At 45.4% G+C, this 20,375-nt stretch overlaps 6 protein-coding genes across 6 annotated transcripts; 2 read left to right on the top strand and 4 right to left on the bottom strand.

Annotated features, from left to right (window-relative positions):
* Positions 1 to 3: 3 nt before the first annotated feature.
* rnasekb (ribonuclease, RNase K b) lies at positions 4 to 1,411 on the bottom strand. The gene is made up of 3 exons (XM_053847692.1): positions 1,210 to 1,411; positions 545 to 627; positions 4 to 473 (listed from the first exon to the last, which is right to left on the bottom strand). Exons 1-3 carry the CDS (start codon positions 1,285 to 1,287, stop codon positions 329 to 331), a joined length of 306 nt encoding a protein of 101 aa, XP_053703667.1. The 5' UTR covers positions 1,288 to 1,411; the 3' UTR covers positions 4 to 328.
* Positions 1,412 to 1,501: 90 nt separating this feature from the next.
* Positions 1,502 to 4,504, top strand: c17h17orf49 (chromosome 17 C17orf49 homolog). The gene is made up of 6 exons (XM_053848018.1): positions 1,502 to 1,756; positions 1,870 to 1,964; positions 2,042 to 2,143; positions 2,228 to 2,460; positions 2,519 to 2,617; positions 2,784 to 4,504. Exons 1-6 carry the CDS (start codon positions 1,736 to 1,738, stop codon positions 2,846 to 2,848), a joined length of 615 nt encoding a protein of 204 aa, XP_053703993.1. The 5' UTR covers positions 1,502 to 1,735; the 3' UTR covers positions 2,849 to 4,504.
* Positions 3,227 to 6,598, bottom strand: LOC128748925 (uncharacterized). The gene is made up of 9 exons (XM_053848017.1): positions 5,872 to 6,598; positions 5,713 to 5,797; positions 5,595 to 5,642; positions 5,487 to 5,533; positions 5,355 to 5,421; positions 5,223 to 5,281; positions 5,088 to 5,134; positions 4,942 to 5,017; positions 3,227 to 4,874 (listed from the first exon to the last, which is right to left on the bottom strand). The coding sequence occupies exons 1-9, from the start codon at positions 5,955 to 5,957 to the stop codon at positions 4,769 to 4,771; spliced, it is 621 nt and encodes a 206-aa protein (XP_053703992.1). The 5' UTR covers positions 5,958 to 6,598; the 3' UTR covers positions 3,227 to 4,768.
* A 2,084-nt stretch (positions 6,599 to 8,682) lies between these two features.
* LOC128748065 (P2Y purinoceptor 3-like) lies at positions 8,683 to 13,433 on the top strand. Its single transcript, XM_053846456.1, has 5 exons — positions 8,683 to 8,936; positions 9,190 to 9,294; positions 11,609 to 11,675; positions 11,726 to 12,086; positions 12,501 to 13,433. Exons 1-5 carry the CDS (start codon positions 8,847 to 8,849, stop codon positions 13,402 to 13,404), a joined length of 1,527 nt encoding a protein of 508 aa, XP_053702431.1. The 5' UTR covers positions 8,683 to 8,846; the 3' UTR covers positions 13,405 to 13,433.
* An 845-nt stretch (positions 13,434 to 14,278) lies between these two features.
* Positions 14,279 to 17,520, bottom strand: LOC128748664 (uncharacterized). Its single transcript, XM_053847612.1, has 9 exons — positions 17,333 to 17,520; positions 16,539 to 16,765; positions 16,333 to 16,471; positions 15,787 to 15,917; positions 15,662 to 15,714; positions 15,469 to 15,593; positions 15,292 to 15,399; positions 15,026 to 15,235; positions 14,279 to 14,955 (listed from the first exon to the last, which is right to left on the bottom strand). Exons 2-9 carry the CDS (start codon positions 16,745 to 16,747, stop codon positions 14,644 to 14,646), a joined length of 1,287 nt encoding a protein of 428 aa, XP_053703587.1. The 5' UTR covers positions 16,748 to 16,765; positions 17,333 to 17,520; the 3' UTR covers positions 14,279 to 14,643.
* Positions 17,521 to 17,901: 381 nt separating this feature from the next.
* med31 (mediator complex subunit 31) lies at positions 17,902 to 19,925 on the bottom strand. Its single transcript, XM_053847581.1, has 4 exons — positions 19,762 to 19,925; positions 19,216 to 19,290; positions 18,994 to 19,090; positions 17,902 to 18,926 (listed from the first exon to the last, which is right to left on the bottom strand). The coding sequence occupies exons 1-4, from the start codon at positions 19,769 to 19,771 to the stop codon at positions 18,704 to 18,706; spliced, it is 405 nt and encodes a 134-aa protein (XP_053703556.1). The 5' UTR covers positions 19,772 to 19,925; the 3' UTR covers positions 17,902 to 18,703.
* Positions 19,926 to 20,375: the final 450 nt, after the last annotated feature.

Genomic DNA, 20,375 nt, shown 5'->3' with positions numbered 1-20,375 from the left:
AGGGTGCACCACTTTCATTTGCATGTTTGAAATAAGTGTTTCACAGTTGAGTTGGAATAAAAGGGCCATCTCACACTTTCACACTTTATTGACCACAAACATTTAGCTCTTCATTGACAAATACCACTTGATTTCGGAGGATTGACTTCCCACCGAGAAGTATCACACAAACATCTAGGCAGGTGCAAGGACTTGGACCACTGAGCCAGCCAAAGTTCAGATATACAACAACAACATTTAAATTTGGAAATAAATATTCTGGTTCAGCCTATCTTCTTCCTTCTGGTCAGGAAGTCTAGCCAGAGTGTGTGTGAAGGGATGAGGCCATTTATGTCACCATGTACTCCTGTCGCTTGTTCAGCCGGACCTGGCAGAGAGAGACGGCTCCCACCGCCACATACACGCCGGCAGCGATGAAGCAGTTGATGCCGACTTGGTTGTACAAACTGTAGATGTTCTGAGGCGGATTCTGACTGCAGGTGAAAGATAAATCATTTATGATGACAGACAGAGATTTGGAAGCGATGCCGGGGTCCGCACTCACTCTTTGCGGATGTCGTCTTCTGTGAATGGAACGTCTTCGATCAGCACTGCAGACTTGGCGGTGAAGAAGATTCCCAACATTGCCTGAAAGAATTCACAGGAATGTTCTCTATTTAATAGGTCACCGGCAGTTGGAGAGAATATTGAGTTGAAAAATTCTTGAAAGTAAATGAGGAGGCAGTGTATATAACTCAATGAAAAGCAATACTCCTGATATTTTAAACTTAGTGGAATGTCGTATCTCACCAAGTCGTACAAGGTGCATTAGAAACACGATATGCCATGTGACAACATGACTGCCATTAATGAATAAGACAAACTTCCGGTTTTGACAGGTCACATGAAGCTACCAAATCACATGATGGTCGACAAACCGCGGTCTCGACGTTGACCAAACGCCGAACGTGCCGTTTATCCTCCCGAATAACCCAGAAACAATAAACATTTGGTTCATCATTAAGCAAAACATAGACGGATCCTCAGTCATATGAGCGGATCAAATTGTACACCACGGTCGGAGGCCAATAGATTGGCATCACTGGTGGAACTACGATTCACTTGCGGTGAATCAAATCCATGTTGTTTATCATAACCAGGGAATGAATCGCTCTATCAAAATGTCCATCTTCCTCCAGGAAGTAGTCGTAGCCGTTTAACGGGTCTCACCAACATAATGACGCCCCAGATGCTGATAACGATCCCGCACGCAGCCATCTTCGGCCCACAGAAGAGTAGCGACGGCATGTCGCTGTTTGGCTCCTCAACTTAGACAGATGCCGTTTTTAAACTGTTATAATCTAGAAATTGGCCGTCAGAGGACGAAGGGACGTCGCCACCAGGCTAGTCAGCTGACCACGGCTCGGTAAAACTCGACTATTTCCGTCGTAAAGCCCCGCCTCTTCCGTAGACGCAATTTGGTCACGTGCCCTTGACGTCACTCTCTTCTTTGTATGTTGCTTCACGACACTTTTGTCTGAACACGACATCTCTTCAGCGCAGGCTAGTTCAAGCGCGCAGCTCCCTCGATACATTTTTATGTAGCAATGCGGGTCTTTTTATCTTAACTGTAGCCCACAGCTCATCGTGGGGAACTGACCTTTGTCGTATCTCACTATCTAGAAACGTTAATCGGCGTTAAACGTCGCTCATCTGCGTTTATCGTTTGGAAGAGCGTGCGAGAACCTCCGCAGCGATGACGTCAGCCTCAGCAAAGGTCAGCTGGTTTTGTTGTTGTTCCTGACTCCGCCCAGTATTACAGCTAAATTTATTAGATTGAATTGAATAAATACGCCATAATCCATTGAGCTGCTGTGCTGTGTTGCCCAGGTTGGCGAGATCTTCTCGGCTGCCGGGGCTGCTTTCACCAAACTGGGGGAACTCACGATGCAACTGCACCCAGTTTCTGATTCGAGTCCTGCAGGGTGACACTTGTGTTTCCTCATGATGTCACACACCAAACGGACAAACGTTTACAACTTCTCTCTCTTCCCTGTGGCAGGGCCAAGTGGACAGAAACCGAGATTGAAATGCTGCGTTTAGCTGTCCGTCGTTTCGGAGATGACCTCAATAATATCAGCAGCGTGATCAAGGACCGCACCGTGTAAGTGGAATATGACAGTAGTGTTTAATAAACGCTCACTAAACAAGCTGTTTCCACATGTTTCTTTTCCCGTCTTGGGTCCAGCGGGCAGATTAAAAGCACTGTGAAGAGAAAGTTGTACGAAGACAGCAGAGTCCCACTGTCGGAATCCCCAAAGAAAACACCCAAGAAACCAGCCGCCACTTTACCGCCAACGCCACCCGCCACCGCTCCGAACCCTGCAATGATCAATGCACCCACCTCACAGGTCGTCATGGCGACTGGGAGGCAGAACAGCCCGTCTCTGGCGCCGCCCATCAAGAAGCAAAAGACAGCAGGTAAGTCGCCGCCTTCCTTTGCAACCGGACATGTAGTGACTCGGATTCATCCCTGCAGATGTGACTCTCAGTGCCCTCAATGATTCGGATGTGAACAGCGACCTTGTTGACATTGAAGGACTGGAAGCATCGAACAAGAAACTCAACTTTGACCAAGGTGCGAAAGATAGCCGTTGCATGGGTGTTAACTCTGTGATCCCTGCTTAGCTCAGCAGAGGAAGATGTACGGATAATTTTTAGGTCAAGTCAGCAACATGTCATCACATGAAAATGAATCAAGTTAAAACATATCTGAGCTCATTTTCTTCATCTTCTCTCCTCAGAGAGTCTCAACCTGGACTCCAGTCTCATCATGAACTCCAGTGACCTCCCGCTTCTGTCCCGCTAACCTCCCGGTCAACCCAGTACTTTTGACAGTTATCTTGTACATTTATTTTTTTTTAATGTTTTTTTTTTTTAGTTGAACGATAATCTTCTGTTTGTCACTTAACATGATAAATAGTTTCTCAAACTAAAAGTGACTCTTGTGAAGCGGTATGTTGACAGGCATGTGCACAAACATGTGGCAGAGAAATGTATTTTGGCTAAATGGAACGCTGCATATGTATTTTTTATAATCTCACACCTCCCCACATCAGAGTGAGAGAGATTTGGTTCCATTTGCACTCAAAGCTTTGTTCTGAGAAATGAAGTAACTCTGCATGCCAGCACCCGACACTCCAGAACATCTGTGGTGCAGTGACGGTGGTACAACAACAGCAATGATCTCACTCTTTCAAAAACACGCACATATTGCTTTATTCAATGCTTAAAGCAACAAAATACTCATGTTTACAAGAATTCTAACTGGGACGAAGAGGAATGGAAAGGAAATATTTACATGTTGAACGTCTCCCGGGACTTCATATCACATTGCTTCTACTGTCGTCCACACTTTTGGAATTACAACACACACAAGTTCTTAAAGTGAACATATAGAAAAATATAGATTCTTTGGAGGGGAGATTCTGGCACAGAAGGACGTCTCTAAAAACCCGACGTTCATAACCTTCTCACAAAGAAATGTTCTGAGTTTGATATTTACATTTGGTTACATTTATGATGCTGGATGTGCGTACATCTTCCAATTCCTTAACTTTACTACAGTCTTCTGTCTTCATGTAGATGAGTCTAGTCTTTGGTTACCACAGTGGCCACGAACACCTGGTTTAACATTCACACGACTTCTGAGTCAGTTTCTAATATAAAGCAACACAATGTTTTTTGGGGAAACAATTACTTCAGTCACGGCTGCTTTTATCGTACATTCTTACGGAGTCCACCCCGGCTGTCCTACGAAACACTGATGAGGAGGCTGTGACTCAAAATTATCAGGTGGAATGTAAGATTAAAAGTTAATTGGAGCAACCGTTTAGATTAGATTAGATTTGATATCCTTTATTGGTCCCACATTTTAGTAGGACAACGTACATGATGAAAAGTGCCACCTATATTTGTGCTTAACTGGCAACCTTCAGATGCAAGGCTCTCGGCCAATACTCTCGCCAGAGTACCCTTCAGATACCTCTTCATGTTCCCATCCCACTTGTGACGCCATCTATCACTGCGAGAGCGGAGGATTCCTGAGCGGACCTGGCCTCAAACTGTCACGTTTTCAGACCCCGGCGCTTCAGTCAACCTTCACTCCCGGAACACTTTACATCGTTGACCTTTTGTACTTCTCTCGGGCCCCTCACACAAAGCTTCAACCATTCAAACACGGGGCCCCAGGTGACTGTCCCACACTGGATATAGGAAAAGTCCATTCCGGACCCAGGATCGAACCTGCAGCCAAAGAGCCAGCTCATTGGTATTGCAGTCAGAGTCACACCTTGAGATTGTTGACTTGATCAAACTGAAGTGAGTAATATTTCAGCTTCATTTCTGCTCAAAATAAACTTTGGGAATTCCTCTTTTTGACTTGGAGGCTGATGAGTAATGTCTTTACCTGGTTTCCTGTGACATCGTAGCCCGAACCCTCAAAGAATCAGCTCTACTTCCAGTTTCTAATGGGACACAGACCTGGATGTGGGTTATAAAACCTTTGCTAGACTTTCTCAGATATGATGAAAGAAACAAAGTCTGATTTTTTTGTTTGTTTAAACCTTCCTGTTTCTTCAAGTAGGCGTCGACTGTCTTGAATAAAACTCAAGCAGTTGGTTGGTCCAGCCATTCCTGATGGTCACCCTCCCTCTGCCTCTCTCAGAGAGTTTATAAGGTCCGTTTGGCATGTAAAAATCATAAGCAAGTGATGGAGCTCACTGGAGAGTCAACAGTGATGTCCGTCGTGAGCAGACGGGCTGAGGAGACCCTGGTTCTGGTGTGGCACGAAAGCGTCTGTCGGCCCCTGAGAAGCGCCCTCTGCTGGAGAAACACTGACAACAAGATTCAAAGACGTCAAGGAGCTTGTTCTTATTTCACCTCTGGTCTGCTGTCGCTCACCTGTTGCTGCAGTGGGAGGTGTCGGTGACTCCGGCGACAAACAGCTTCTTGGGCGGCCCGTCGGACTCTGCCCCTCCTGCACGTTCATCCACATATAATCACTACTTTACAATGACAATCTGATGGTAGATTAAAGCAGTGGATACCTTTTCTTTTCAGAGGCGTGGCCTGCCACCGCACTGCAACAGAAGGTCTGAGAGAGGAAAACAGAAGCGAATTCCATCAGACAAATCAGAAAAAACATTTTAAAAAATACCGGGAGTTGTTTCGTGTTGCCGTACCTGAATCTTCTCGTGGGGCTGGGGGATGAATTGGGAGTCGTTCCGCCATCATGCAACCACTGAAAAACACGTGAGGAAGTTGAGGTCTTTTGTGGAGTTCTGTTTCCAGTGATAGATGACAACGAAACTGACCGTGGGTACATGTTCTTGCCACTGGCTCCGGGAAGGTACCGGTACCAGACCGGATGAACAAGCAGACCTGAAATAAGACAGCAGGGGTTAGATCCCTCCGAAAGATACTTCGGAGACTTATTTGTTTTGTACCCAGGTCTCTGCTGGCTCCCGCGAAGCAGAACGTCCAGGTTCTCGTCCTGTAGAAACAAGAAGCCTTAGCATCCTGTCACACCACCATCACTGTTGCTCGGGACTCACTTGTTTTTGTGGTGTTCTTTCGCTCAGGTGGAATGAGGGAGGACTGAGCTGAGATTTTAAATCGGATTAATTTTGGCCATAATATCTGATATGCTTTTTAATACATTGACTGTCAAACCTGTGATGGACAGCTGGGGTTGATAGACACGCTGCTTCGTCTGAATCGAGGATACGGCACTGAACCGTGGACCGTAACTCTGTCGCTGTGAAAACAGGTGTTTTGTTAGCTCTTACGTCAGCAGGGAGTCTCACAGTGGACGAGTACACGATGACTCACCTGACGCTCGTGATCATGGGGGCGCTATTTGACCTGCGCAGTGCTCCCCCAGTGGCGCCTGCGCACTCCACTTCCATTCGCTCCATACTGGCGAGTGCAGGCCCGAAGGAGGCGGCGCCGTCAGGCCGTCTCAAGTCGCCCGACCCCGGCGCTTGGGGTCTACTCGAGGCCGTGAGAAGCCTGAGAGCCAGGCCTCAGATTCGGCTCACTTGGCCACCGTCAAAGCAGGCTGAAACGCCGAATCCACGGGTGGAAGAAGGCAGACGCTGCCGCCTCTTCACCCACCCCACCCCCCGGAAGACGCGGTGGCTGACATTTATAACCGAAGCTTCCGCTCCAACAACGAATTATTTGCTCGTTTTCCACCCAAACCCGTCCTTCCAACGCATACGCCGTCGACCAAAGTCGCGTCAAAACTCACCGAGCTCCTTTTCCTCTCCGACCAAAAACTTTTCTGTTGAGTTCTCGGAGCTGACGCGGCGGTCGGGTTTAGCCACGGAGCTAAATCCGCTACGCAGCAGCGGGACCAGGCGAATCCTGCGACCGGACACTTTCCACTCCGTGAACTGGCCGCCCTCCTCCGAGAAAACACCCACTTCACACCGAAGTTGACCCCAAATTGCTATATTTAAGAGTTAAAATGATTTTTCTACAAAGTCGTTCAGCTTGTAGACGGAGAGCCTGAGAGTGAAATAGCGCCACCCGGAGGCCCCAGAGAGAGTCAACCGCACTTGACAGATAAAACGCAGCGATGCAATATTTTGTTTGAGCCTTTTACGCGCCAAAATGTGGAGATTAATATTGTTATAGTACAATATTATAGTATGCCATGAAGTTGACCCGAAAACATATAACAATAAACAAACAAGAACGTTACATTTAGAGAGTTATTTGCTGTTTTGATCACAAATAGCAATGATGGTTATTATTTTTATTATGGTCAATTAAACACACTGGATAGATATAGAAGGCGGACCGTCACTATTATTGGCTCTTATTCATACATACTGATAGTCCCAGCCAGCCCCGCCCCCTGAGCACCCCCTGCTAACACATGTAACACCTTTATCATGACACCTGTTCAGGATCACCCAGGAATGTGTGCGGGACATTCCTCGTTTATCCCTCCCTGCTGCCCTTTTATGCTCCAAATACAGGTTTAGATTTAATTCTGTCTGCAAAACCTTAAAACAATAGGGAAAAACATTGTATTGCCATTTAAATGGTTAATCTTATTGCAGTATAACGATTACTTCTTTGGGAGATTTGAATTCACTTATATATATTATTTGTTTTATTATATATATTTTTTTAAATAGTTTAATATTATGATACGACAGTGTTTTACGATGATTCAAAAAGCAGCTGACGCGTTTTTGAAGCGTGAGGAACATGAGGAGGAGGAACAGGAGGAGGCGGGGTGGTCGAAGGAGGAGAAGGGAGGGGGAACTTCCTTCGGTCGAACTTTTAAAAAAACTTTATAACAATTTATGGATTTTGATTGTGTCAGAGGAGAGCGGACCGTCAGAAGACAACGGCATGTCGGAGCAACCGGAGCCGCCCGGAGGTGACTGGTGAGCGGACGCAGCTGCGAACACTCCTCGCTGCTTGTAAACAATCGCGGCCGGAGAAGTGCGGTTCTTCTGCCCGGGAACATGAGCTCCAGAGACCCGGAGAGGACTCGCTCCGATGCCTTTTCAAAAAGATTCTCACTGATCTAGCGCCAGTTATTGACATCGTTTAGTGTGATGACGGCTTAGTAAAACAGTTTATTATGGTTTTCATTTCCCAACTTGCCGTCTGATATGAGAGGCCAGGCTGTTTCTGTTTTTGTTTACCAGCCTTATCTATGGCTGATCGAAATGGGTTTCCTATGGGAGTTGGTGGCTCTATCATCAAGGAGAGGAGCACATTCATCCTTCACATGCTTATACAGTGGTGGAGAAAGTTTCAGACACATGGTGCATCGCACTGTAATGGCAGGACTACTAAATATTAAAGTGATAATGTGATGGTTTTTGCATTAATTATTTTTTTTTGTTCAGTTTTGCACCCATTCTCTTTTATCTGTTGACTTTGAGAATGCTCAGAATTTACATTTAAAGAGTCAAGAATATAGTTTTGTTCTTTTTTTCATGTAAACAATGAAAGTCTTTAAATGGTGTGCAAAAACGTATTTTATCCACTGCTCAATTTGATGGAGAAGGGGACACCATTGGTAGATGTTGGTTGGAAGTTTGGATCGATGTGTTCCGGGTCCATCCAGCAGTTGGAGTCAGAAACATCTATTTTCTTACCTTCGCTTGCCATCATTTTATCCTGCAGTTGTGGATGATGATGTTCTGGATTTCTACAAATGATCTTTCAGATCTAAAAAAAAATTGTTTGAAAGAAAGAGCAAATCAGCTCTACACTCAAGTCAATAATATTCAACACATGAAGTAGATGTTTGTGTAATTCGTCTGCAGGAGAAGGTGATGGATGAAGACAAATCAGGAAAGGAGACGGAAGGGGTGGGGCATCACGATGACATCACTGCAGCATCCTCGGGGGACGACAGCTGTCCTCCAATGATGCACTGGGAGGAGCTGAATCAGCGAATCGCTGAGCTGGAGGAGCAGGAGGCCAGGTCAAAGGTGAGAAGTTACTGAACGATATATCGATTTGAGCTGTGGAATTCAGTGGTCATGTGGCTCCTCGTGGTCTTGCAGGAGACAGCGGGTTTGAGAGAACATTTGTGTGGAGTCTGGGGTGACGACAGGGAGGACTACAGGAAGTGTGCTGTTTCTCTCGTGTCGTCACGGTAACCAAACAAACAAACTACAAAAAGTAGCTTTTTATTGTGTTGTATTTCGGTCACAGATGTTTCACTTAAAGTCTATGAACCATGAAAGGCAGCATGTCAGAATAAACTTGAAGGAGTGAACATTACTTTTTTGAAACTGTTAGATGTTGCAGTGGAATACCACACAGTGATGCGATCAAATACAACAAAACACACAGCACAAAGCTCCTCGCTTCACCCCACAAAAAGAACCCCTCACACATTTCTCACCTCATCGCTTGTGCCTTTACAGATTTGTGAACAAAAAACTGCAGTTGTGTTTCATCAATAATGAAGATGAAGAGGATGAGGAGAGAAGCGTGAGTAGCTCTGCTGTCATTTAGATGATGAACAAAACTGAGAATGTCACAACAATACATCCAAAAATTCCCACAAGGTTCTGACCGCTGCCCACAAAAGGTTGACTGTTTTAACTCTGATTAAACGGAGGCATTTCCGGCTCAGCCCTCCGGCTTCTCTGTTGTGTCTCGCAGGTTTCAGCGGGAACAAATCGAAGCGTTGGCGGCGGGTTGAAACAGGAAGTGGTCACGGCTCTGAGGACGCATAGAGACAAGCTGTTGGCGGAAGAGAAGAAAAAGGTAAAGCTGTCAGACTTAGTCCTCAACACAGGGTCAATATCAATTGACCCTATCTTTTTTTTTTCAGTCAAAAATGTAATCCACTCAATGTGTGTTTGTACAGTGTGTACTTGCTGTCTCCAGGAGGAAACTCGTGGACCTGCAGGAACTTCAATGTAATTCTGTCCACCAACTTAAGTCTCTCAAAGATGCATTGCAGCAAGAAATATATGGTACACACACACACTTGTACCGCTATCTTTGTGGGGACATTTGATTGCTATAACCTTTCCCCAGCCTCTCATCCTAAATCTATCTAAGACGCTAAGACAAATGGCTAACCTTAACCAGAAACTAAAACCCAATTATAATGATCTAGCCATCATCCTTAAGTAGAGTTTTTTTCTTGTGGGGAATTTGTCCTGACAAGTATGACTAAATCAGGTACACACTCACTGTCAGTGTTTAATATCTTTGTCTCTTCTCAGCTCTGAGTTCAGAGTTGGTGGGTCAACTTGAGGTTCGGGACCAACTGAGGACAACGCAGGACGCCATGTTGCTCGATGTTCAAGACCTGACATGCGATTAGGGACCTGGATTCTGGTCTCATGGAAAAAAAAAACCTCCTGTAGTCCACGTCTGGAATGAAGTTGTTTCAAGAGACGGTACGAAATAACCATTTTAGTGGTGTGGCCAAGCCAGGAGTTTAGGAACATGAATTCGACGGAGCCGTCAGATACGATGGAACATCATAGCTGTTGGAACAATCACCCAATGTTTCAGAGGAGAAACATACATGCTGTTCATGATGCTTCATCTGAATCGGAAGAACCATCTGTTGATCAGACTAACACTGCATCATGTGAGTATTTATGGCTAATAACTTATTTCTATTTGTATTTCTAACACAACAAAACGTGAGGCTGAGAAATGAATGATAGACTGTTAATGGATGGAAAGGTCATGTGACTTCCAACTATACAGTCATGTGACAGCGAAAGGGTTTGTCCACATAACAACAGGGTTCCGGTTTCGTATGTTTTTTGGTTGTGTTTGTCTGGAAGTATTAAAGGCAAAAATAAAGAAAAGAATGAGTTCCCACATCCCTATAGCTAAAGCGGTGAAAGGGATGTGAATGATCTGCTGGAATTTAACATCAGGAGTAACATCATGAGATCTACTACTATCGAGTGAATATTTTAAGGTGAGATCAATTTAAAGGTGATGTTCTGAACAATCCACAGGGGTTCGATCACTGTATGAAGTCATCCAGCCTCTTATTAATATGTGATATTCACATCAAGTCTCCATAACTCTCTTTTGAACAGAAACGTTTGCCAAAGTTTGGACCATAATTTAAATGATCTAATATATTTTTGAGGTTTAAATAGATTTTGATCTTTTTATTTCTATATGAAACTTTATTTTAAGCTGTTTGGATATTCCTCTTAAATTTAAGTTCATTTTTGTATTCACCGTGAGGGTGTTAATATCAAAGGTTATCATCATTATTTTGCATTATATATGTCATATGCCGTTACAGTAAATAATAATAATAATTGTCTTAATAATTGTCATGAAAATGTGAATTTTATTTTGAGTATAAATAAATTTGTTTGTCATAAAACTACACATCTGTAGTGTGGATTTCAGGGCATGTCCAAAGGAAAAGTTAGTGTGGGACAACTAGCCACTGGTAATGGCATCTCCTCCTCACTCACTGCAACCATCAACTTCATTGGGTGTCTTCCTCTTCTACAACATTCTTGGTCCAGCACTGTCTCGTCTCTCCACGTGTCTGAGCTCCTTAAATTCTGCTCCAAACTTACTCATTTCTGGTCCGATACTTTCTGGACTTTCTTAGTAACAGAAGCAAATCTTGCATTGGAGCTTCCTGAAGTTTATCTTCAAAATAAAAGTTTAATGAGCCCAACATTGGATGTATTTCTGTACAAAAAGAGTTTGGTTTCCGTCCCATTAATTATTCAGATATCAACCTGAGACGCAGACTGGGAGCAGCAGACACGGACCATAACACCAGGAGAACGTTGCTGTGAACTAACTGGACCGAACAGGACGATTGGAGCTGCCAGTAGGAGGCCGTTGGTTTTCAGGATTTCTGGGTGAATTTCTAAAAGACTGCTTGGGAGGTGCCAGTGTTTCCGTTGAGATGTTTTCTCATGACCTGGGCTAAGGCTGACCTTAATCCCAGAAGGTCTCCAGAAAACCTTGTTGATGACTGACTGCTCAGCAGAGTGAAACGCCTTCCTCAGCAGAACCGGCGGAACTCTGATAAACTGATGACTGGGTTTAAGTCTCGCACTGGGGCGTGAAGATCCGCAGACCGTCTGCGGCTCAGTTGAGATCGGCCACAGGCAGGAGGGGCAGGGAGGTGCTTCAAGGTTCGGGCGATGAAGAAATGAGGTGCACATGTCCATGATGAGCACGTCAGCGGCGAGCAGCCACCCGAATGCCTCAGGCTTGCTGTGTACCATCGACGAGTCTTACAAGTATGTCTTCTTGCCGCTGTGCTACTCCATAACCTTCCTGTTGAGTCTCACTCTCAACTCCGTGGTTCTGATGCGCTCCTGTCGGCGGCCGAGAAGTCAGCGCTGGAACACCTCGCTCATCTACATGGTGAACCTCGCCACCACTGACCTCATGTACGGCCTCTCACTCCCGCTGCTGGTGGCAAGCTACATACTCAAAGACCGCTGGCTTTTCGGTGACTTCACGTGTCGTCTGGTCCGCTTCCTGTTCTACTTCAACCTTTACTGCTCCATCTTCTTCCTCACCTGCATCTCCATACACAGGTAAGCTAACACCCCAACCTCACAAATCCAGAACCGCCTGAGTCAGAGGCTACAACATCCTGAGGTTTCAGTTCATGCATGGAACATCTCCATGGGAATCTGAGGGTCTTTTCTTTCCAAGATCAGAGACACATTTGTTGGAAGACGTTTGGCAGTGGATTTCAGGCTCAGATGTAGGAACGTGGAGAGACAGGTGACATCTTGGGCAAAGAATGTTAGCAATAAAAGCTTTAGGGAGAAGAGTCACAGGAAGAAAACCATTGATCAAGTGGGCATGGAGAGGTAGGTGTGACAAGATCGTTAACGGTGGGGGTGGCTTGCCCTACACACCCTGCCAGTGATCAACCAATAAGGTTAGGTCAAGTGGAAGAGCTCTCAGTTAAATGGACACAAATCTGGATCTTATGTCTGCAGGTATCTGGGCATCTGCCACCCGATGAGAACCATCACCTTGGAGAGCAGGCGAGCTGTGAGAGGCACCTGTGCCACTGTCTGGGCAATTGTCTTCATCCTCACCAGTCCCATCTTCCGCTTTGCACAGACAGGCTTTGTGCTACAAGGAACTGTGGATGGCACCGGATTACAGGAGTTCTGGGACAACAAAACTCTACCTGGGAAAGGGTACATCAACTGCTGGGACGACGCCATCGACCGGGAATTTGCCGACTATGTTCCATATGGGATCGTCCTGCACGTGCTGGGCTTTTTCTTGCCTTTCTTGGTGATTGCCTGGTGCTACACTCAGGTTATCCGGACGATATTTCAAACCATGCGTTCGTCTCAGAGCCCCTCACTAGAAGGAGAGGATGGACCGGTTGGTCCTGAGGCTTCAGAGGAAGGTAAAGAACGTGACAGAACCTCAGTGTCGATCTCTGGTTCTCAGTATTCGCACTACATTCGCCGGCGGAGGAAATCAATCAAAACCATCCTTACGATCACGCTATTGTTTGCCCTCTGCTTCCTGCCATTCCATGTGACCCGAACGGTCTTTCTGCTGCTGCGACGTGGCGGACTTGAAGGACGTGGTGGGATGAAAGGCTGCAGCGCCATCAAGACTGTCTCCATCTGTTACAAGGTGACTCGCCCACTGGCATCTTGCAATGCCTGGCTCAACGCGCTGCTCTATTTTCTGACAGGGGATAAGAGCGCCTCCTGCTGTGGACATGTGAAGCCATTAGTTCGCAGACACCACCGCAGCGAATCCCTTTGGTGGCCACTGAAGATCCTAAAGAAGGATGGTACAGGAGAGGATGACGTGGAGGCTGAGAATGTTGAGATCCATGTTGAGAATGAGTCCAAGTCTTCTCGGGTTGTTTAGCATAGAGTTCTCATTACCAATGTAAATATATTCCAGTTCTTAGCTGATTCATTTTTGCGTCATGCTTCAGCAAATAAATATTGCACTGTAAGAACCTGTTTCATGATCCGAGAGTCTTATTAAGTACAGGTCCTTATTGCAATTGTTTGTATTGAAAATGTGTTGGGAGCTGCATTCAAGAACTGAGGTTTTTGATGTTGGTTTTGATGTTTCCTTTCCCACTTTTGTGAGAGTATGGATGTATTATATATATGGAAAGATCCTGCTCTGTAGTTGGAGCCAAAATGGTTCTCCAGACACAATTGGGATCCTGGTTCCAGCTGTGTGTTCTCGTGTGTTGTAGTCTGGACCACTTTAGGAGAGGCAGAATCAAGACCAAGTATCACTCGTGAGACTGCATTTTCTAAATTTTCGGTCTTGTCCCTCACTGGTCTTAGTCTTGTACCCTCTTGGTCTCTGTATGCTCTGGTCTCGACTCAATCCCAGGTTATGAAAGTCTTGGTCTTGTCCCTGTATACTCTGGTTTTAGTCTTGACTCGGCCTCAGGCCATCAAAGTCTTGCGTCTTGGTCTCTGTATGCTCTGGTCTTAGTCTCGTCTTGGACTTTGTCTCTGTATGCTCTGGTGATGGTCTTGACTAGGGACTGGACCATCGAAGTCTTGCGTCCAGTCTTGCAACCATATACCTACTGCACTCAAACAACTTCATTGACAAAATGGTTCCAAGAAGCAAAATAGTTCCATCAATGTCAAAACAGTTACTGACCAAACAAGAAACTCATTTCCCAGGACAAGTTAAGCTTTAGTCACCAACAGTGCTGCCCAATGACACTACCTTGACACTGCACCATGATCACTCTTTTTATTGAGTTGGAGGTAAAATGGCCGACGGCACAATCCAAGAGCAGCAAGTGTAGCAGTGTAAGTCAATCACTTCCATAAAAACATTAACTTGATCACATTCTGGCATCGACAGAATACACAAAATGAGGCACCTTTGTACGATAGTACACCTTTCTGCAACAGTGCAGTTATAGAATCTCATCTTCCTTAAAGGGCTCCTTGAATGGCTCTGATGGGGACGGGGAGAATGTAGTTTGGGGGATTCTACTGATGTATCACCCACAATTTCTCGAACAATAAGGCTCCTAGTCCATAACCACAGTGCCTCAGAAATTCATTGAAATCTCCCCAGCTACTTGGGTTTCAGTCAAAAGCAAGTGCTAACATACACACCTTCTTAGTCTACTTCTGTCCAGTGGATGTCACTGGTAAGTTTGTAGTTTAGCAGGCGGTAGTTTTGCGGGTGAACCCGCCGCTGTCGCCAGACCTCTTCATACAGACTGCGTATGACGGGCGGCAGAGGCGGAAAGCGGGCGGACTTAGCCAGCCCAGTGCAGTAATCCCATTGGTCCTGTTCCAGTTTGAGCAGGTGCTGCTGTTCCACCCCACGCTCAGACTTCTTCTGCAGCTCCTGACGAGTCTCTGCCTCCATCTGAGCCCTAGAGGGCAGCGTGACGGTTCGGTCCAGGACTGCCAGAGCGTACTGGACCTGTCGGGGGAGATGCACCAAGCAGTTCACTCACCGTCATCTGGCCACACGATGAGGCAAACACACACACCTGAATGTGGAAATTGGGGAAGGGGCAAATGATTTTGCAGATTCCAATGAAGAAGAGGGAGGGATAAGCAGGTGGCATCAGGAAACGGTAGAGTGGCGTCACCAGGTGGTCCTGGATCTCCAGCCCGAGCTCTTTGCCTTCAAGAAACGGGTAGTTGAAGTTGTAGCCGGTGCAGAGGAGCAGGACGTCTGCGGAGACCGCCGCTCTGTCCTGGAACACAGGAGAACCTTCAGAACCTGGTCACTGTACTTGGTCTGTGGCTCTACCTGAAAGGTCATGGTTCCGTCATCCGCCACTTCCAGAAGCAGCTGAGCTTGCTGGATCCCAGGTGGCAAAGGAAAAGTGAGTAGAGGGCGATTGTGACTAAGAATCACCTGAAGAGAAAAAAACAGAGGTTAATTTTTTTAAAAGGGCGACGGCGTAGTTGGCCTTTGTTTTCTCACCGAAGCACCAGCATTGGCCAGCTCAATTGAAATGTCCATTCCAGAAGCTCCAGCACCAAGAACCACCACAGAACGACCGGCAAAAGGTTCCGGACTCCGGTACGAGTGGCTGTGCAGGACTTGGCCTGTGGAAAGACAAAGAGCTTCTGCAAAAATTGCCGGTCCACAGACACCCAGGGTTGTGTTGGCTTACCTTTGAAGTTATCCAAGCCAGGAATGTGTGGGATGTGTGGATCAGCATAGTGCCTTTAACAAAGGAAGGAGAGCGATGAAACGGTTGTGGCCACACCTGGTGGCAGCTGAAGGAAAGAACCTCACCCTGAACAGACAAACACCGAGTCAAATATTTGAGTCGTCCAACAGCCAGACGACTCGTAGCTTGTCACTTCCCACCGAGTCGCCTCATCCTCCACAGAGACAGGCTTCACCCGTTCAACTGCAGTGTTGAACTGCAACAAGAAGTATCAAAGCTTCAGACAAAGAGAACAAATAGAACGTCAATTTAGGTTTGTGTATTTTATTATATTCAGTGATCAAATCGCAAATGAACACAGAGCAGCTTCACCCAAAAATGAAGTCTCAAATGTTTAGTTTATCTAAATCTAATCTAATCTAATACATGACAAAGCTCTTAATGCATGGAAGCACATTAGAAAGTGTTTTAAATCTCGACCACACCTTGAGGAATCTTCTCTTATCTGGTTGTGCAAATACGCCACTTGGGTGAGGTGATATCCTGAGGCAGCACAACTCAGCGCATGAAACCGCATGGAACCCAACAAAGCATAATAGACATGTGCATCTGCAAAGACTGATCAAGCTAAAAACCACTGGTTACTAGTAAAGTCAGTAACAAAAACACACCCTTATGTGAGGTCGTATGCCAAAATTCTGACAGTAGCTCTGCAGGTAGCGTTGAACTTCTTCATGCGGGAGGAAGCTACTCAGTTTCTCCTCAAAGGGAAAGTCCGGAAACATCATCACCTCTTTGGGGAGATTGGTTCTGATGACACAAGGGGCCATTAGATTCTGGTTGTCACGGTGGTGTCAAGCGAAGGGAGAGCATTCACCTGAGGTTTCGGTACATGCTGCTGTGGATGGCGCGGCCGTTGTCGTCACAGCCCACCCGCTCGTCGTAACGCCAGGTTCCTCCGACATCTTCTGACAGCTCGAATAGGACTGGGGGAGCAAAGATTTTGGGGCGGGCCAGGATGTGTCTGGCTGCACACAGTCCAGCAGCCCCGGCACCGATCACCGCCACTCGCATTAACGCCGCCATAAACCCCGGAGAATGATGCTGCGGGGGAGAAGAAGAGAACGATCACGAGATTTCGTGTTTGGAAAAGACACAAACAGAACGTTCTCTCAGGTACAACTCAAGGTTGCCGGATTTTACTGACATTTCCATCTTAAAACAAATATATATATAATTTTATCAGGCCAAATCGCTGGAAAAAAGACGACCCCACCCAGGACGAACATATATGGACACTGCTTTTACTCATTAAAGGACGAATCTAGTTGGTTGGTTATTTTTTAATTTCATTACATATTAACCTGGTATGAGGTAGGAAGCAATGGATTACCACAGTCTCCGCGATTTATTAGTCCGATTTGACTTGAAGAACCCGATAAACATGACTGTCATATCGAACTCTACAAATATTTTAATAAACAATTCAAGCTTTTCTATGGCCCACGTCGAGAACGACAAAAACGTGAGTAGAAAACTATGACCCGAATATGTACTAAAACAAATAAACTAAGGAAACAAATTTGTTGCATTGGTGTTCACCGGAAATAACCAAAACAAACACACGCGCGCATGCGCGTAAAACCGAGCGATCCCACTGAAACAACTCACTTTCCAGGTTCCTGACAAGACGTCGGAACCGCTGAAGTCGAAGTTCAGATCCCGGATTGACGAATTGCGAAGCTCGTTACAATTTGAGAGGAAAATAAACTCCTAGTAGATAGAAATCGGGATAATATTTAGGTAAGAGCCAGGGTGTTGACGGACCGTAGATATGTAACATGTTATAGCGGGGCATCGGCGATTTCCGTCGGAGTCCTTTCACAATAAAACACCTTCAAAAGCGGAATGTAAAGTAACGTTTTAAAACTTGATTCTTGATTGATTGAAAACTTCAAGACGAACATATGGATAGGTCATTTGCGACCTTAAGTCCAGGGCAATAAATTGAGCATGACGATGAACGTCCAGATAACTTGAAGTAAGGAGTGTTCACAGGGCAGGGTCAAACGTTTCTGAGCAACAAGCCTTTTGGGGACCCATTCAAGTGAAGGAATTGTTTAGACCAGCAATGGATTTACTGTATTCAGTTTGGAGATTGAGTAGGTCAATATCCACTAACTTTGAAAGTATATGGGCAACAAAAGTGAAACGTCATTCTACACAGCCATCATCCAGTCCATCCTCACCTCCTCTATCACTGTCTGGTACAACAGTGCCACCTCCAGGGACAAGAGCAGACTGCAGCGCATCGTACGTTCTGCTGAGAAGGTGATCGGTTGCAGCCTGCCACCTCTTCAGGACCTGTATGCCTCTAGGACCCAGAGACGTGCAGGTCGGATCAGAGCCGACCCTTCTCACCCTGGACATGGACTGTTTGTTCCTCTTCCCTCTGGCAGGAGGCTACGGTCCATCCAGACCAGAACCTCCCGTCACAGGAACAGCTTCTTTCCCTCGGCCGTCAGACTGTTAAATTCATGAACAGCCTTGTTGTAATGTTATTCTATTTATTTTATTTTATTTGTTTTTTGTTGCACTTTATTCCAAGGCACTTTCCTAGTCAGTGGGCTCCCCACTGACCATGGCAATAAATTTGATTCTGATTCTGATTCTGAGAAATCTTCAATACTATCAAAAAAATGAAGAAACAAAAACATCACAACAGGCGATGTTCATTTTTGGTCAGGGTTACCATGGACAGACCACCAGTCAATCAAAGGGCTGATATTGACAGCTAACCACTGAGACACACTTCTAGTCATCAATACATGCAGAGGAAAAATAATTCATTCTGACTCACTTGAGGGCAGTAGTATTCCAACAAACATATTTAATTTCATTTCAGAAAATGCTTTCATCATTTGCCTCAGATTCAGTTTAATGAAAGTTAAAAAAAAATATGGATCCTACACTGAATAAAAAAAACAAGTAAACAGAAAGTAGAGCCCTAACTCCAACACTTTAATTTCCTCGTGTGTAACATCAAGACTTGGGTGCAGCGCCCCCTAGCCTCTGCGGTGGCGCCTGCTGCTGTGGTTGTGGCTGCTCGGCGAGAGCCTGCTGCAGTCGCGTGCGTTTGCGGGAGTAGTGTTGCCAGTGAAGCAGCTGCTGCTCGTCGATGAACTTGGTGCACTGAGAGTTCACCAGCTCCTTCCGGAAGTGCTCATACTGCAGCAGTTCCAGCAGGTGCAGGCAGTGAGGGTACCTGCAGAAGAAGGGAGAAGGGAGGGTCAGGCTACATCCTTGTGGTCGCCTATATTTCTGAGTCTTACTTGAGGAATTTGGAATATGCTGGTTCCTTCCAGTAGAGAAGATATTTGAGATAATTGATGAAGGTCCGTTCTCTTAGGTAACCTCTCTGTGCTAGAACTGTTCACACACACACACACACACACACACACACACACACACACACACACACACACACACACACAAAGGTTAGATAACTGCACGTCATAAGCCAAAACTCAAGGTCAGGTGTGAAGATGACTCACAGTTGAGGTAATTGGGGTTGGCCAAACACTGCACAAACTCCAGCTCGGACTGAAAACGATTCCTTGCTTGATCCTCTACACACAAAGGATGAAACATGAAACACACATCTCCGAGTCTAGTTACATCGTTGGTTCATTACACCAAGTGTTATTATTAGACACTAGGTGCAGCACAGTCTGACCAGACAGTGTCAGCATTCAAAGAACCCAAACTATTGAGGCTCGCAATGTAATAAACCATTTAACCTGAGAGACTATCACATATGACCGTATTCTCTTACTAGATATGACTGTACCTTTAGACTGAGACCACAATGGACGCATAAACAGTATTATTTAGCATTAAACATTTGTAGTTCGTTGGCAATATAAGGCATTTTAAATACGACAATCACACACAGCCCACAACCTTGTTACACACTCAAACTTTATAACACTCATGTATACGGATACACACGCGCGTTAAAATAACGTCCCCTTTTCAAAAAGCGAAGAAACAATTAGCATGTTAGCATTACACATATACAACAGCCGGCGATGACAAACCTGTTTCCATGACCTCAAACAATATCCTTCCGAGCTAAATATCCGGTTCGATTGATACAAACTCTGGTGGCTGTTTTAATCAAACGCTCCTTTTGTTTAATAAAAGCAACCAGCCTCTGGAGTAAGGCCCGGAATTATTTGCCAGAAATGAAAACGTTGCTTAGTACGACGTTCACGTCACTTTACGGTAGCTGCAATATTGGCTGAGCCCTACAGGTGGCGACAATTCGTCAAAAATATGCTCAATAATCCACTTGAACGTCAACAAGGCTTTAACTGGGACGAGTTGGAATTTTAACCCAAATGAGGTTAACCAATATAAAGTGTGAACTAGGTTCCCCACTGCAGCCAGTTGAGGACTGTTGGTTCTTTAACTAATTTGGTGTGTTGCATCACAACTATTTCTCGACAAGGAAGAGACATTAATAATAATAAAAAAAGACAACCACACAACATATTTTTAAGCCGAGAATAATTGCGTAAAACACAGTAAATCAATGAGTAGTTTCCCCCTCAGTTGATGTTCTACTTCATCCTCTTTCTTTAGCATTTCCCATCAGCATCGGAACTACTCCACTGTCTTTATCCACAACATTCTTGGTCCAACTATCTCT

Source organism: Synchiropus splendidus, chromosome 17, assembly GCF_027744825.2.
Source record: "Synchiropus splendidus isolate RoL2022-P1 chromosome 17, RoL_Sspl_1.0, whole genome shotgun sequence".
NCBI lineage: Eukaryota > Metazoa > Chordata > Actinopteri > Syngnathiformes > Callionymidae > Synchiropus > Synchiropus splendidus.
The sequence above is the reverse complement of the archived record's forward strand: the minus strand, read 5'-3'. Positions and strand labels throughout refer to the sequence as shown.

Coding starts and splice junctions, on each gene's coding strand:
- LOC128748065 (XM_053846456.1), top strand. CDS start 8,847: ATGCGATCAAATACAACAAAACACACAGCACAAAGCTCCTCGCTTCAC. Junction 9,295..11,608: donor TGGCGGAAGAGAAGAAAAAG/GTAAAGCTGTCA, acceptor TGGGGCGTGAAG/ATCCGCAGACCGTCTGCGGC. Junction 12,087..12,500: donor ACCTGCATCTCCATACACAG/GTAAGCTAACAC, acceptor TTATGTCTGCAG/GTATCTGGGCATCTGCCACC.
- c17h17orf49 (XM_053848018.1), top strand. CDS start 1,736: ATGACGTCAGCCTCAGCAAAG. Junction 2,144..2,227: donor GTGATCAAGGACCGCACCGT/GTAAGTGGAATA, acceptor TCTTGGGTCCAG/CGGGCAGATTAAAAGCACTG. Junction 2,618..2,783: donor GAAACTCAACTTTGACCAAG/GTGCGAAAGATA, acceptor TTCTCTCCTCAG/AGAGTCTCAACCTGGACTCC.
- med31 (XM_053847581.1), bottom strand. Junction 19,091..19,215: donor CAACCCCAATTACCTCAACT/GTGAGTCATCTT, acceptor GTGTGTGAACAG/TTCTAGCACAGAGAGGTTAC. Junction 18,927..18,993: donor GCATATTCCAAATTCCTCAA/GTAAGACTCAGA, acceptor CTTCTTCTGCAG/GTACCCTCACTGCCTGCACC.
- LOC128748664 (XM_053847612.1), bottom strand. CDS start 16,747: ATGGCGGCGTTAATGCGAGTGGCGGTGATCGGTGCCGGGGCTGCTGGA. Junction 15,918..16,332: donor GCATACGACCTCACATAAGG/GTGTGTTTTTGT, acceptor TTCTTGTTGCAG/TTCAACACTGCAGTTGAACG. Junction 15,236..15,291: donor ACGGAACCATGACCTTTCAG/GTAGAGCCACAG, acceptor CCTGTGTTCCAG/GACAGAGCGGCGGTCTCCGC.
- LOC128748925 (XM_053848017.1), bottom strand. CDS start 5,957: ATGGAGCGAATGGAAGTGGAGTGCGCAGGCGCCACTGGGGGAGCACTG. Junction 5,534..5,594: donor AAAGAACACCACAAAAACAA/GTGAGTCCCGAG, acceptor TTGTTTCTACAG/GACGAGAACCTGGACGTTCT. Junction 5,282..5,354: donor GGCAAGAACATGTACCCACG/GTCAGTTTCGTT, acceptor CGTGTTTTTCAG/TGGTTGCATGATGGCGGAAC.
- rnasekb (XM_053847692.1), bottom strand. CDS start 1,287: ATGCCGTCGCTACTCTTCTGTGGGCCGAAGATGGCTGCGTGCGGGATC. Junction 628..1,209: donor TCTGGGGCGTCATTATGTTG/GTGAGACCCGTT, acceptor GAATTCTTTCAG/GCAATGTTGGGAATCTTCTT. Junction 474..544: donor GAAGACGACATCCGCAAAGA/GTGAGTGCGGAC, acceptor TTTCACCTGCAG/TCAGAATCCGCCTCAGAACA.